The sequence below is a fragment of the Octodon degus genome, unplaced genomic scaffold, assembly GCF_000260255.1.
Source record: "Octodon degus isolate 3935 unplaced genomic scaffold, OctDeg1.0 scaffold00145, whole genome shotgun sequence".
Taxonomy (NCBI): Eukaryota; Metazoa; Chordata; class Mammalia; order Rodentia; family Octodontidae; genus Octodon; species Octodon degus.
In genome coordinates this window covers 3885521-3900706 of record NW_004524721.1, presented here as the reverse complement: position 1 = coordinate 3900706, position 15186 = coordinate 3885521, and the positions used below count along the sequence as shown (strand labels likewise).

Sequence of the window (15186 nt, the reverse complement as noted above, 5' to 3'; positions counted from 1 at the left end):
TCATCCCCGCATGCATTGCTTATACAGAGACTTTTCCTCCTGCTGCACACGGAAACTTCTGGAAGTAAGGATACGGACAGAAATGGACACCTCAGTTCTCAAGGCATCAAACCTCATACTCAGATAGCTTAGCGGACTAAGGCCCTGCTTAGGCAGAGCACAGCAGCCAGGGTTCAATCCCTGGCATGCTGTGCCAGCACCGCCCACAGGGCATGCTGAAATGATGATTGAGACTCAGCCTGGTGGCATGGGTCTGTAGTCCCAGCCCTTGGGAGGCTGAAAACAGGAGAATCACTACAAGTCCAATCTAATAGTGAGACCCTGTAGACCCTATACCAAATACATAAAAAGAAACAATGTCATTGAACTTTATAGCAAAGGCTGCTTATCAAATGCAGAGTGAATTAACTGATGGTCCAGGGGAAGAGAGACATTGCTAGAAATAAACTAGTGCTGTTTAATACTATATGTTAGGCTTTCTTATATTGTTTTAATCTTTACAACACAAGGACTGGGAATGATGTTCCTCCTTGATAGATGAAGAAACTGAGGTAGGACCTTGTTTAAGTGTGTAGCTGCTTCTGAGGATGTGATGCTGCATATCTCCCTCGAGTTAACTGTTCTGTTCAGAGCTGTAGGATAAAATTGGTAGACTTAGCAGCTATGAGGCGGGCCTCAGAAAGGATAGACTGAATGTAGCCATCGGGCCAATAATACAATCTGCTGACTCTAAGCAGTTATTAAACTGCATCAAGTTTGCATCACAAAAAGGATTATCCCAAGAGTCACAGATCAGAATAAGCCCAAGTTTGCTATTTCTGCAAAAGAGTGCTTCAAGCAAGCACAGTGGCACATACCTGTAATTCAAGAGGCTGAGGCAGGAGGATTGTTGCGAGTTTGAGACCAGCCTGCAGTACAAAGTGAGCTCAAGGCCAGCCTGAACTGCGTAGTGTGACCCAGTCTCAAAAAGTCAAAAAAAAAAAAAAGAGCACTGCAGATCCTGCCCAGCACTCCATGCCTGGAGAGCCATGTGCCGTCACGTAGTCACACTCCATATCCAAAATGACATCCGCTGTGCCCTTAGAAGACAATGATGCTTATTCCTGCAGCCTGCAGGTGCATAGATACTGGAGTGCAGGGGGGGTTCTGAGTCTGCCCTTCTTGGAAGCTGCAGTTATGACTTTAAAGTCAGCCTGTTTGTTCTTGGCCTGTCCAGTCTCTTTAATATATAAAAGATCGATTAACATTTATTTATACTTGGATTATGAAAAGTTTGTCTGACCCAGAGTATCAGTTCTGGAAATAAACCATATAGAACTGGGTAAAATTTTATCATTAAGCTCAATAGTGATATCTTCAATACTGAACAGGAGCCTTTCATGAATTAACTCTCGCTGGAGGTAGAGCTGGGAGGAAGTAATTAAATGAGTGCAAAGAAAGGCTTTGAGCTCATTTATCAGAAAGAACAGCAAGAAAATAATCTAAGACATTCATAGTGTGTTTACCTAGGCAGGCACCTGCTTCCACTAATGACCAAAAAAGCGACTTCACATCTGGATCTCAGCTGTTCATGCTGACCGTGTGACCTTGGGGTGCTCTGACAATGCTTAAATTCAGATCCCCAGTTTGTAAAATGCTACTGCTGCTATACTTCCTGCGTGTTTCATAGGACCCAATCTATCATGAAAGTTGTGAAGTTATGCATAAAGTGGTTTGATCGCACCTGAAATTTGTCAATCATGTACAGTAATCTATAATGCATCATAGATAAGAATACATTTGGAAAGAAATGACATGAAGTAGATTTGTTAAATTTGTTAATCAAAAGTTGCTTAATTAGAAAAGAATTCCAACAGGATAACTCATCTGTACTTTGTGAGGTAGTAATGGAACATCCCATTTGAAAATGAAGCAAAAGTGCCAGCCAGATAGCTCAGGGGATTAAAGCGCCTACTTAGGCAGATTCAGGGACCGGGGTTTGATCCTCAGCTTGTTGTGTGGGCCCCGCCCCTGGGACACGCTGAGACAGTGAATGAGACTGGGCATGGTAGCGCACACGTGTAATCCCAGCTCTTGGGAGGCTGAAAAGAGGATCACTATGAGTCTGATCTGAGCAGTGAGGCCCTGTAGACCCTGTACTAAATACATTTTTTAAAAAAGAAGCAAAACAGAATAAGCCCTAATGAATTCTTCCACTCATTACTGTTACAGACTATTTGATTTAAAAGCAAGTTAATAGTCTGTAGAAGTGACTTTTATCCTACTGTGAAGAAGCCAGAGCTCCATATACCTCACTTCTGCATTTTGGTGAGGCTCAGTGACCCTCAGTGGTTCTGTGCAGCCACTGCTGGCGCCTGAGTGCGCAAACACTGTCAGCTCCATCACTGGGATGATGGAGACACGGCAGGCACTGCTCTACCTGGATTTTTTCCAGAGGATTCTTGAAGGATTCAGAAGCATTCCGTGGGCAGGAAGTCTGGCCTGGGCTCCCAGGACTGGTGCTGGAGTTGAGCATTCTAGAGACCTTGGCAAGCATCTCAGCCCAACCTTCCCTTGGGGCTCTGGTCTCTCCCTTTCTCCCTCTGTCCCTGTGTGCAGCTATGCTGTCCCCTTTGCTTTAGTGGAGTCCCTTCCTCGGCTCCTTCATCTGCCCCACACCAAGAGTCATGGCCAACTTCAGATGGTGGTGCACCTCTGAGCAGAGGTCAAACTTTTATCTATGTGTGCCCCAAGAAGCAGCTTGTAAAATCATGTACCTCCTCACACATTCGTCTGCTGACATCCAGCACTTTTACAAGAAGATAAATAGATGTAAAGAATGCAAAGTCCAGAAGAATGAAAGAGATGTGGTATTTTTATACAGTGGAGTATAACTTAGCTGTAAAGAAAAATAATCTCGAAGCCTTCGTATATAAAATGGATGCAACTTGAAGTTATACTGATAAGTGAAATAAACCAGACCCACCTGTGTAAATATCGTATTGTCTCCCTAGTAAAGAACTCAGAAGAAGAAATAAAAATTGAAAAGTATAACACAGTTAAATGGAAAGGGAGAACTTAAGGATTAAACAACAAAAACAGTGAAAGGGGAAAAGATAGGCAATATGGCAGGGGCAAAGCCATACATATATGTAAACAAGATGGTTGAGGCAATGGTCCTAAGACTCTCCATCAGGATTTTGAAGATAGCAGTTTCTAGGTAGGCTCCTCACCCTGACTGACTATCTATGCTGGTGTCTGTGAACTGAGCAACTGAACTGGGGATAGTAGTGTGTAATACTAAAGTCGTGCTTGAAATGCCTGTCATTTTGGTCCTCTAAATGTGTGCTGCTTCTAAAGTCATATAAATTGTTACTATAATCTCTATAAAGTAAATGTTTATAAAGAAAAAAGGTAATAGAAGAAAACAAGAGACAAGAAAAAATGTCATAGGATTGTCCTGCTGCAATGTTGGTTTGATTTCTAAATTTCTGTGTAAAAATGTGTAATTTTTTTCACATTCTATAGGGATTTAAAGTTTAGAATATCCATGGTTGTTGGAAAATAGCAGCTCCATGTTATGTCTAAGGTATTTGAAATTCAGACAGATAGTGATGTTAAGTCCAACTGCCTCTGTTACAGGATAATAGTAGCATTAAGCTTCTCTTCTGGATGTTTAACAACTAAAGTTTGCAGACGAAAAATTAGAGAAAAAGAGGTGCTACAAAGATATTCAACATTTTGGCTCCAGCCCTTCAAGGTCAGAGACAACTCAGGACATAAGAGAACTTGTGCTGTGACATCTTGTAACTCAGTGGTGTCCCAAATTTTCTGATCAAGGAAATTATGGGGCCACAGAGGGACATGATCAATGATGTATAGTGTGCCTAAAGAGAGTCACCTAGAGAGAAAAAATCCTTTCAGCCTTTCACAGAGAACAAATTGGTCAAGCAATGGCCGTGACTCATCTAGATGGCCGACACTGAGAAAAGATCTACAAGATGCTGTACGTGGTCTCAGAGAAAATCCTGGAGGGATTTGACTGACCTTGCCAGACACAAAAGCTATATTTTTCTTTATATAGGTCTTGCCTTAACTTGGTCTTAGCCATTCAGCAGAAAAGTATAACCATGAGGTATAGAAGGTAATGCCATATTGAGATGCTGAGCTGTATGAGGCTGAGCTGTAAAAGGCTCAAGTCAACAACTTCAGATATTTGCCAGTTCTGCTGACAACCCACTGCTATTACAGACTATTGGACTATTTTGGGGTATTTTGAATTCAAGTACCTACAATAGTTGAACTGGCATCAAGTATGAAAAAGTCCTTTAAAGAGTTCTCAAATACAGTTTCTCTAACAACAATGGAACACCCATCTCTGACAAAACAAAACAAAGAGGGGGACATAAATGAAGGACTATTTTTTAGTGAAAAAAATATATATACATATATACAAAATAGGATATACAGATACCCTCTATAAGTTCAATGAGAAGAATGGTCTATGCAAATATTATCTAGACAAAATATCATATCTGCATCTTGTCCTCTGAATAACTACTACGAAAACAACAATCTGCAGTGTATTAATTATTGTAACTGTCCTAACTTCTTTTGAAACTGTTTTCATTGCTATTTTTTCTCATCAAAATGTATAAAAAATAAAAAAGAATGTGAAGTCCAGAATACTTTGCATTTTGACAGTTTAAAAAATTATCCAGTAAAATCCAAACCAGTTCGTGGCAATTTGATTCCTGCTAGCATCCATTTAAGGAGCATGCGAATCATCTTTTGTTTCTTCTAGACTTTGCTTTTTAGAGTAGACAGTAAAATTGAGCAGGAAGTACAGAAGGCTGTGTAACCCCTACCCCCTACACTCCGAGCCTCCCTACCATGCTTGCTCAGTTCTTTAAGTGGCTGCTTTAACAAAGCAGTCAGGCTCAGGTTGCTGTGGTTGGCGCCCCAGGACTCAAACCTGCCCTGAAGGCATTCAAAGCCAGCCCCCCCCAAAAAAATAATAATCCTTCAGTTAATCTTAATTGTCTACTTAACAGGGGTAAGAGACTTGTGGAGACCTATGATCGGATCATGGAGACATTACACTCACCAGAGGATCACTTCTGTTCAGGACTGAATGTACTGCCAGGGCCATGGTGGGCGCCCAGTAGGAGGTGGATCTTGGGCTGCGGGCTGTGTGCGGGAGAGTGGAGCTCTCCTGGCCGCCTTGCTGTTGCCCTGCTTCGTGGCCACCAGGAAGAGAGCAGCTTGGCTCCACTGTGCCATTCTGCTGTGCTACTCCTGCCACAGAGCCAGTGGTCATGGGCTGAAACCTCTGAAATTGCACCTTCCTTTAAATGACACGTGTTAGGTGTTTTGTCCCCGTGACAGGAACACTGACCAATGCACCATGCCAGAGTCATGTGTTTGTGACACTAGATGCTTAAAAGTCCAGAGCTGAGAGGAGCTTTCACTCTTAGCTTGTGCAGTAAACTTTTTAAATATGTAGGACATTCTGTATTCCTTTTATTTTTCAGTAGAGTTATCCCTGGTCAATCTTCTCCATACAGATTTATCCTGTTACAATTCATTCCTGCACTTGAGAGTCTTTACTCAGTGTTCCACTTACAATTCTCTTCAACAGACTGTGTTTATAAATTAATAGGTAACTTTCTATCATCAATCATTCTAGGCACTTATTAAAAATTAAAATTACCAAAAAGTTAACATTTTCATATTAAGCATAAACAGTAAAAACTGAGGAGATCATCACTTAAGATATGAATTGTTGGGAGGCTGGGGATATAGCTCAACAGTATAAGCGCCTGCCTCACAAGCCCAAGGTCCCGAGTTCAATCCCCTATACCAAAAAAAAAAAAAAAAATAATAATAATAATGTTATAAATTGTTAGAGCTCTTTTCCCCCTGATTCACTCAAGGATTAAGGATGAATGCCCCTATGAACTGTACTCCTGTTTTTCATTTTTACAAATGGTAAGTGCTTTTTATGGATAAAAATAAGGAGAAACCTTGTCCACATTAGTAAGTAGATGAGAATAGAAGAATGCCATTCAGTTCTTTGAACTCTTTTCAGATTATTAGCTAAGAGTCACAGGAAGGTCAACAACAGCTCTTCCCATTCATCTGCTGACGAGATAATGAGGTATCTTCTGAGTGTTACCAGAAAAGAATTAGAAGGAGCTTGACTGCCAAGAGGATTTGTTATGAGTCTTGCTCTTTCTCATGCCAGCATGTCAAGCTGTCCCTTTGTTTAGAGCCTTTGAGTTTTACCCCAAGGCAGTAAGTTCTTGTGGGTGTGGGCAATGCCTTCCTTTTCAAAAGTGTGGAAAGACAATTACGAAAGGGGCTGTCTGTTCAGCAGATCGAAGTAGAGAGGAGCACATATGGAGGCCGAAGATGTGCAGACTGATGCCAGCATATTCTTGAGTGCCTGCACGTAGGTGCTCCCAGGAGAACACAGTTAAAGGCCCAGACGCTGAAGGTGGCTTACTGTGAATGGCACACGGTCACTCCACCTGACCTTCACACAGCTGTTGTAACTGCTCTGAAATAATGGTTTATGTCATTATTTATTACCTTCGGCAGTTGGTGGGGTGAGTGAAAGTGGGTCCTGCAGAACTTCCTGTCAACTAATGAAGAAATGAAGTACAGGAAGTGTTGAAAGACACCATTGCCACCAGTCTAGCTTTATAGATCCCATTTGTGACTCTAGAATACAGCGTTCTGGGCCAAAGTAGTTCATAGTACTCAGCTTCACCTTGTAGGCAAGTTATATTTATAGCCTTGTAACAAAAATAGATTAATAAGAGCACACAAATGCACTTGCTATGCATTTCATGATGGAGGGGGTGCTTCAGACATAAAACCCCGAAAATACAGGGAAAATTGTGTGTATGTGTAGGTAACGGATGTAGAAGCTCAATTAGAGGACAAAACAATGTGATTCAAACCAGGAGAATTGCAGACGGTTGTCTCTTACTGTGCCACTTTTTATTTATTTTTAATGGCTTTTTTTTTTTTAGACAAACTCTTGCTATGCACTTCAGGCTGGCCTTGAACTCACTATGTAGCCCAGGTTGTCCTCAAATATAGAAACCCTCCTGCCTCAGGCTCCTGAGTTCTGGGGACACAAGCATGTACCACAATAATTTTTCTGTGGCTATAAAAATAACATCAATTTATTGTTAAAAAGGAAGTTGGTAAATTCAGGAAAATATAAGAAAGAGGGGCTGGTGAGATGGCTCAGTGGTCTAAAGCACCTACTTGGAACAAGCTTGGCAAAGCACAGACCGGGTTTCGATCCTGCAGCACCACATGCCAGCCAGCCCCACCCCCGGTGGGCTGAGCTGGCCACACACACACACACACACACACACACAATAAATAAATGATTAATATATATATATATATATATATATATATGAAAGAAAACTTAAATCAGCCATCCTGTTCTTTAACAATAATTACTTTTTTATTTTGAATAATTTTGATTCCCTAGCTTTTAGTTTATTATCTGAGCTCTGGAGTGGCTATGGTTGCTGCACAAGGTAGGCACAGAGAAAGAAAACACAACTTCTCCTGGCCAAGGCTTGCCAGCCACTGTGGGATGCAGTTACTTTGTGGTGCTTTTCCTGCTCCCTCCCAACCTCCCTCCAGCTATCACAGGCCAGCCCCTGCCAGAAGGAAACTCACACAGTAACCACCTTGGTGGCTTCCACGATAGACTCTTGAGTTAAGGGAAGGTCCACCCACAGCCCTGGTGACCTGGGTCTTCTTGCCAGCCTGTGTGAATGTGCGTATTAGTCAGAGTTAGATGTAGAGAAACCAACCTCAACGGTTGGGCATGGTAGTGCATGCCTATCATCCCAGCATTTGGGAGGCTGAGGCAGGAGGATCACCACAAGTTTGAGGCCAGCCTGGATTACATATTGAGTTAAAAGGCAGCCCATAGTAAGACCCTGTCTCAAAACAAAACAAAACAAAACCACCCTTCGACTTCTGGTGCCTCACACCATCACCACTTCCTCTGTCCTGGGTCTGCAGTTACCTGTCCTTGGCTCTGGAACATGAGTCAGATTCAGGTAGCACTGTGACTCTCACTATCCTTAGACAGCTTGTGCCTGTGACATATTCTGTCTTGAATGTCAAGAGTGCAGACAAATGAAAAAAAGCACCACGCTGCACAAGTTCGTTGCTCAAAATTGATTTCTTGGCCCTTCCACCCTCCTTCTTTTAGTCAGAGCAAGTCTAATAGCCACATCCCCATAGAAGCAAGGAAATGAGCTCCACCCACTCTAACAAATGTCACTGCCTTGTCACCTAATGCAGACATCAGGCATATTGTGGTGCAAGGGAAGAGAGAATCAGAAGCAATGGGCTGGTCATCTAAGCTAGTGAACAGGCTGGTGTGTTCATTGGCTGCCAAAGACACCTGTCATCTGACCATCACACATTTGACCATTTCTTTCCTATCCAAGCTCCGGGCCTTTGCACATGGCCTTTTCTTCTCTTGCCAGAAACGTTACATGTATTTTTTCTCCTATTTCAATATTGAACATCTGTCAATGCCTCGCTCAATCGTTGACCTCCTCTCTAAAGTTTTCTTCGATCATGTCAACCCACAGTAATTTCTTCCTCTCTGAAAACCTGTAGTGCTTGTTCCTTTGGAATATATGTAGTGTCACACTTCTCCCTCAAGTATTGATTTGTAAATACCTATCCGTCTACCTCATTTACATTTATCTTCTCCATCTGACAGCAAGTTTCTTAAGAGCAGGGATATTTTCCGCATGTAAAAGGCCCTCGGAAATATTTATTAAAGGACTGCTATTTGTCTGCCTTATTCTTTATTCCACGGAAATAATATTTTATGTGTAATGGTTTTGGTGTCAGTCAGCTTTCTGTCTCTGTGAAAAAACAACTGAGAGAATCCACTTAAAGGAGGAAAACATGTACTTTGTCTCAACATTTCAGAGGTTTCAGCCGAAGGCTGTCACCAAGCTGGTTCCATTTCTTTTGGGCTATGCTGAGGCCAGAACTTATGGTGGGCAGGTTTGGTAGAGCAAAGCTGCTGGTGTCACAGTGGCCGGGGGGGTGGGCTGACTGGGGGGCTTCCTTCTGCTGCTGCTCTGTTTAGCCCAGGCCCCCAGCTGATTTGATGGTGCTGCGTGCATTGGGGGTCTGCTTATACACCAACCACCACTGGAAACACCCTCATACATACCCCAGAAGTGCCCTTCCTGGGTTGCTGGGTCACTGCTCACCCCAGTCAGGTTGACAAGCAAGATTAACTAGCGCATATTTGTTGTTTCCTTCCCATCCAGCAGTCCCCAAATCTTAAACTTCTAAATGCTCTGAGAAAAGGTAGCAAGTTTTGCCAAAACCCACATTTTCTGTTTTAGTTCCCCTATTATTGAATCCAATTTTTTCTGGTTTCTCTTTGAAACAATCATTAATTTTTATTTATTTATTTATTTATTTATTTGCAAAACCAGGGATTGAACTCAGGTCCTTGTGCTTGCCAGGCAAGTACTTATTCTACTGAGCCATCTCCCTGGCCCCTCAAAGAGTCATTAATTTTTGAGTTTCACTGATTGTTGCAGAGCAGCCCAAATCAAGCTGAGTGACTTCACAGAGGTGAAAGTTCTAACCCACAGAAATCAGCCTTACTCCAAGGACTGTCTTCCAACCACACTTATTTTATGTTTTTACTTTTTTACTAAAACAAAGCAAAAGCACGGCAGAGTAGTTATAATCCAGCATTTAGATCACCATGATTTCAAGGCCAGCATGGTCTACATGGTGAGCTCAAGAGTTCAAGACCAGCCTGAACTATGTAGTGAGCCCATCTCCAAAAAGAAGGAAAAAAAGCATAGTAGGAGGGATGTGGGAAAAAGAGCATTTTTGTGGACCATTGGTGGATATGTATTTCCAATTAGAAGATAGCCACACCAATGAATTTGTAAATTACATTTTTTTTAATGTTTATTTTTTTAAATTTTATTTAAGTGTGTGTGTGTGTGTGTGTGTGGCCAGCTCAGCCCACCAGGAGGCGGGGCTGGCTGGCATGTGGTGCTGGGGGATTGAAACGTGGTCCCTGTGCTTTGCTAAGCTTGTTCTAAGTAGGTGCTTTAGACCACTGAGCCATCTCACCAGCCCGGTGGATATGTATATTATTAAAGTAATTTGGAAAATGATATGTTGCTTCTTGAAGAAAGCTGAAAATAAAATTGCCATAATCTCAAGCAATCTTACTTAGGGGTATAAATACAAAAAAAAAAAAAAAATTAAGTTGGTGTGTCAAAGAAACATCTATACTCCATGTTTATGGCAGCATTATTCAAGAGAGCCAAAATATACAAACATCTCTACTGTCCATTAGTGGGTGAAGACATAAAGAAAAAATACTGTATAGCCCTAAAAGAGAAATTATTTCATTCAGAGTAGTAGGGGTGAGGCTGCTGCCACCGCTGAGAACTCCAGTCTAGCACTCACTGAAGTCCACTCCCTTTCCTTTGGTACAGAAGATACCACCTGGAGACAGAATCTGAGTACAGGAGAGTCTCTGGGATGGATCGCATAGGCCTCACTGTGAGCTACCGAGCCCACAGTGCTCTTGGCCTAAGGTCACAGCCATTGTTCTGGCTTTGCTAGGTTCATCTACTTCTCCATTCCAGTCCCTGGGCTCCCACAGGCCTTCTGGTAGCCCTAGCCGGCTCAGCCTGCATGCATTAGTGGGCAGTAGCTCACTGCTGCTGTTGCTCCCTGACATATTTTGGAACAGAAACACCAGGCAGTGGTATGTTGTGTGGTTTGTCCTGCCTGTGCACAGATGCAAGAGCTATAGAAACAGTTACCTCCATTCTAGCCCTCAGATATACCCTTTGAAGAAAAGTCCAGCCATGGACCAAGCAGTGCAGACCACCTGGGCCCACGTACTGCTTCAGCACCTTCAGGGAAAAGGAGCCTTGTGTCCACCTGGTCTGTGCCACTCACCAGCCAGAAAGCAACAGAGAGGCGAAAGCACAGCTACATGAAAGGCACAAAGTTTGAAGACCAGGAAATGGGTAACTCATAAATGGCAGCAAGAGAAAACAGTGCTGAAAGAGAAGGCAGGGAGAAGCAGTTCTGGGTGTTCCTTCAGCTCCAATGTCAACCCTGTTCATCTCACACAGGTCCACCTCTCTAGCAAGGACTGTGGATCTTTTTCAGTGCCTAATACAGTAATGAACACATACTGATTCGATTTTTAAACATTTTGTTTAGAATTTTTACTTGGATAACAAAGGAGCAAAAGAAGGCAAGAAAACCACTGAGAAAATGAATGCTAAGACGAAGGAATCCTTACTTGAGGTAAGCTTAATTTTGCAGAGTGGAAGATAAAGAACAGTGTTTCCTTCATCTATATTTATTACTTCTCCAGAGAAGTGAGAAATTGTGAGATATGGGCTAAAATTTTAAGTTCAAATTTTAAAATAAAATAATTATTAAATTATAGATATTTAGACAACTGATTCTTTGAGTCAGTTGTAATAAAGTATGACTTTAGATAATGTAGTGTGCTTTTCATGAATTTGATTAGTGGTTTTTGACTGAAAAGATATGTGAATCTTCACAAAACTCATCTGCTAATATTCTATGTGTTCCTTTATTTAAGTGCCTGACTGAAGTCAAAGATTTCTAAATCTTTAAATCTTCTGACTGTACATTGAGACCATAATGTTACCTTGAGACCATAATGTTAAGTTCAAAAAATCAGACCCACAAGCTTGAATACCACGTGATTTCTCTTATACAAGAAGCCCAGAGTATAAATAAAGGGCAAAATAAAAGATAGGGAGTAGGGAAGTAGGTCTTTCTAAAAAGAGAAAGGTATCAAAAGGTGAAGGAGGGGAGAGGGAGAGAAAGGAAAGGTAATGAGGAAAAAAGAATATACATTATTGACATCTACCAATTCCCTGCAAAGTACATAAATATTAAGATATATATCTTAATATTATATATGTATGTATATATATATTAAACATTTGGAAATAATCTCCCAGGCAGCCGCTACATTTGGTGGGAGAGGTGAGATTTGCAGATGGGACATGATATAGGGTAAGATTGTACCCAGTGTTGTGGTGTGCTAAGGGGATCCCTAATCCTAATCCTCTGGAACATTAGGTTTGGAATCATACTCAGTCATCAGAATTAGGTTCAAGGAGATGATGAAAGCTCAGATGTCTCTGATGATTACTGTTACTATATGTTCCACAAGTTCATGTGACAACTGAGTCTTGGAAACTCCCAGTGAGTTTTCATGCTGTAACTGTGCTTTGCTCCTCAGCGGGAACACAGTATAAAAGCAAGGTCCCAGTTCTCGGGTGGGCATGCTGGAGGCTTGGGCAGGTTTTACTTACTGCCCCTCAACTGAGTTGAGACTGGGTTTCTCTTGAAAAGTCAGGAGCCCTGGTGATGCCATGGCCAAGGTGCTGACAGGAAGAGCACCCTTTCCCACTCATCAGGCTCCTGCTCAGACCGCTGCACCTGCCCCTGCCCCTGTTCCTGCTCCCACTCCCACTGCTGTTCCTGCTCACACCACTGCCCCTGCCTCTGCTCCCACCCCCGCACCCACCTATGTCCCTGCCCCTGCCCCTGTCGCACCCCTGTTCCTGTCCCTGCCCTTGCCCCTGCTCCTGTTTCCACCCCTGGTCCTAGCCAGGCTCCAGCAACAAGGATGACAGCAGAGCCTTGCTGTCTCCCCAATTTCCTAAGTGCCTGTCTTGAGCTCTGGTCCCTGGGGTCAGGAGCACACAGGGCACTTCTTGGGAGACCCAGCAGTGGAAATGGGTGCAGCTCTTCTGTCCTTACTGAACAAGGCTCTAGGCTGACTTGGGGAATATAGGCACCAGGTGTCCCCAAGAGAGGAGATACAGGATTCTGAGCATCTCCGGCTGTGATAGAGAAACCAAACCTTAAAGGAGAACATTCTAATCAGTGCTTAGCAATTAGTGTCTTTAAGTTGGGAAAAAATATAACTAAATAAATAAATAAATTGGGGACTGGTTATATGTTGGCTGATACAATTGCCTGAGTAGCTCCTCTGATAGCATTGTTTTACCTTTGGATGTGAAAGAAAACACTACCTATGTCATACCAAGAAAAATGAATATTGTCCTGCTATCTCAGTTGGATCAAAAATCAGAATAAATTTGATAGATTATGGGCAGGTTAATCAATATAAGATAGACTGATAAGGAATTGGGTAAAAGGTGAACAAAAATATTTTCCATATATAAATATACTTGGAAGAAGCAAAATTATTTTGTATTCATGAGACCAAAACAGTGTGCTAATTTTATACAATGGAGTATTCCTTGGCTATAAAGAAAGACAAATTCAACGCCTTTATAGGTGAGTGAATGCAACTACAGGATATACTCATAAGTGAAATAAATCAGACCCAAGTGCATAAATATTGTCTCCCTAGTCTAAGAACCTGAAAGAAGAAACAAAACCTGAAAGGTACAATAGAAACAGTAAAACAGAGAGAAACTGAACTTAAGGGTTAAATAACAAAGATAAGAGAAAGGAAAAAAGATAAGAAGAAAAGGAAGAGGGCAAAGGATGCAAGTATATACACAGAATGGCTGAGATGGTTGTACTAGTAATTTCCATCAGTTTTTTGAAAATAGCAGTTAATGTTTAGAATCTTCACCTTGTATGCTGATATCTGCAATCTGAGCAACTACAATGAGGACAGCAATGTGTAATACAACACCCATGGTTGAGAGACCCAGTCCTAGCCCAGGCCGATGAGTGTGTGGGAGACCTTCCGGCTACCCTGCACTGGTGGGAGCTACTGGTCCCAGCATAGGCACAGTGTGAGTGAGACCCTCTTCCACCCCATTGGGACGCCCACAACCACTCCGCAGCACCTCCCCTACCCCACCCACTGAGTAGGAATTTCTGCCACGTTCCAGCAACCTCCAGACCCAGTCCTAGCCCAGGTCCGGTGAGTGTGTGGGAGACCTGCTGGCTACCCTGCGATGGCGGGACCTACTGGTCACAGCCCAGGTGCAGCATGGGTGAGACCCTCTTCCACCCCCTTGGGACGTGACCCACCACTCCGCAGCACCTCCCCTACCCCACCTGCCCAGTAGGAATTTCTACCGTGTTCAGGGAACTGCCAGATCCAGTCCTAGCCCAGGTCCAGTGAGTGAGTGGGAGAGCTTCCCGCTACCCTGTGCCAGCATTACCTACTGGTCCCAGCACAGGTGCAGCATGGGTGACACCCTCTTTCACCCTCTTGGACCGCCCCCCATCGAGCCATAGTACCCCCCACACACACCTCCCACAGAGTAGAAATTTCTGTCATTCTGGGAACCCCCAGATCCAGTCCTAGTCCAACCTCTGTGAGTGTGTGGGAGAGCTGCCTCTTCCCCCTACTCCACCTTGTCCCCTCCAGACTCAGCTAGGTCTGGCATACAGGCCTAGTGAAACCCTGCAGCTGCAATCCATCCAGAGAGTGTAGGGGACAGAACCATCCAGCTAGTCCAGGAGGAGAACATCTTGCCAGAGGAGCACAACAGGTTCACCCCCAAGGGCAGCAGCAGGAAGGAGCTGAGCACAGCAGCCAGACCCAAGACAGGCAGAGCTGGATAAATCAAAACTTTGTAGATCTGCACCTGAACTTCAGTAGTTGCTAAGGTTATAACTGCAACAAAGATCTACAACAAAGATCAGAAGACAGTGCTATACAAAATGACAACAAGAAGGATCAAAATGCAATCTCAGAGCCCAAGCCCACTCATAACAAGTGCAGAGGACACTAACACAGAACAAATTGGGAATCACACAGCTGAAAGCAATGAATCAATGGCTTCTGAAATAAAGAAACAGCTGCAGAAAGGTATAGAGGAACTCAGACTGGAAATGAAAAAAGAAATCCCTGTGCTCGCTTCGGCAGCACATATACTAAAATTGGAACGATACAGAGAAGAAATCCCTGAATTAATAACATCTGCAGTAAAGAATCAAATGCAGAAACATATGGCGAAATCCAATGCCCACCCAGAACACGTGCAGAGGACACTAGCTCAGCTCAAATGTATGAATTAATAGTGTTGATAGGACCAGGAAGATGGCTCAGTAGAATAAGCGCTTCCCTGGCAAGCTCAAGGGCCTGAATTCAATCCCTGGTTCTGA

At 43.0% G+C, this 15186-nt stretch overlaps 1 protein-coding gene across 2 annotated transcripts in view; it reads left to right on the top strand.

Moving 5' to 3' along the window:
• Apbb1ip (amyloid beta precursor protein binding family B member 1 interacting protein) overlaps positions 1-15186 on the top strand; it is a 127922-nt gene that overhangs the window by 74147 nt on the left and 38589 nt on the right. For both annotated transcript variants that reach the window (XM_023701974.1, XM_023701973.1), the window contains one exon: positions 11263-11349. In XM_023701974.1, the coding sequence (XP_023557742.1) occupies positions 11263-11349 (87 nt within the window). The remainder of the gene's footprint in view (positions 1-11262; positions 11350-15186) is intronic.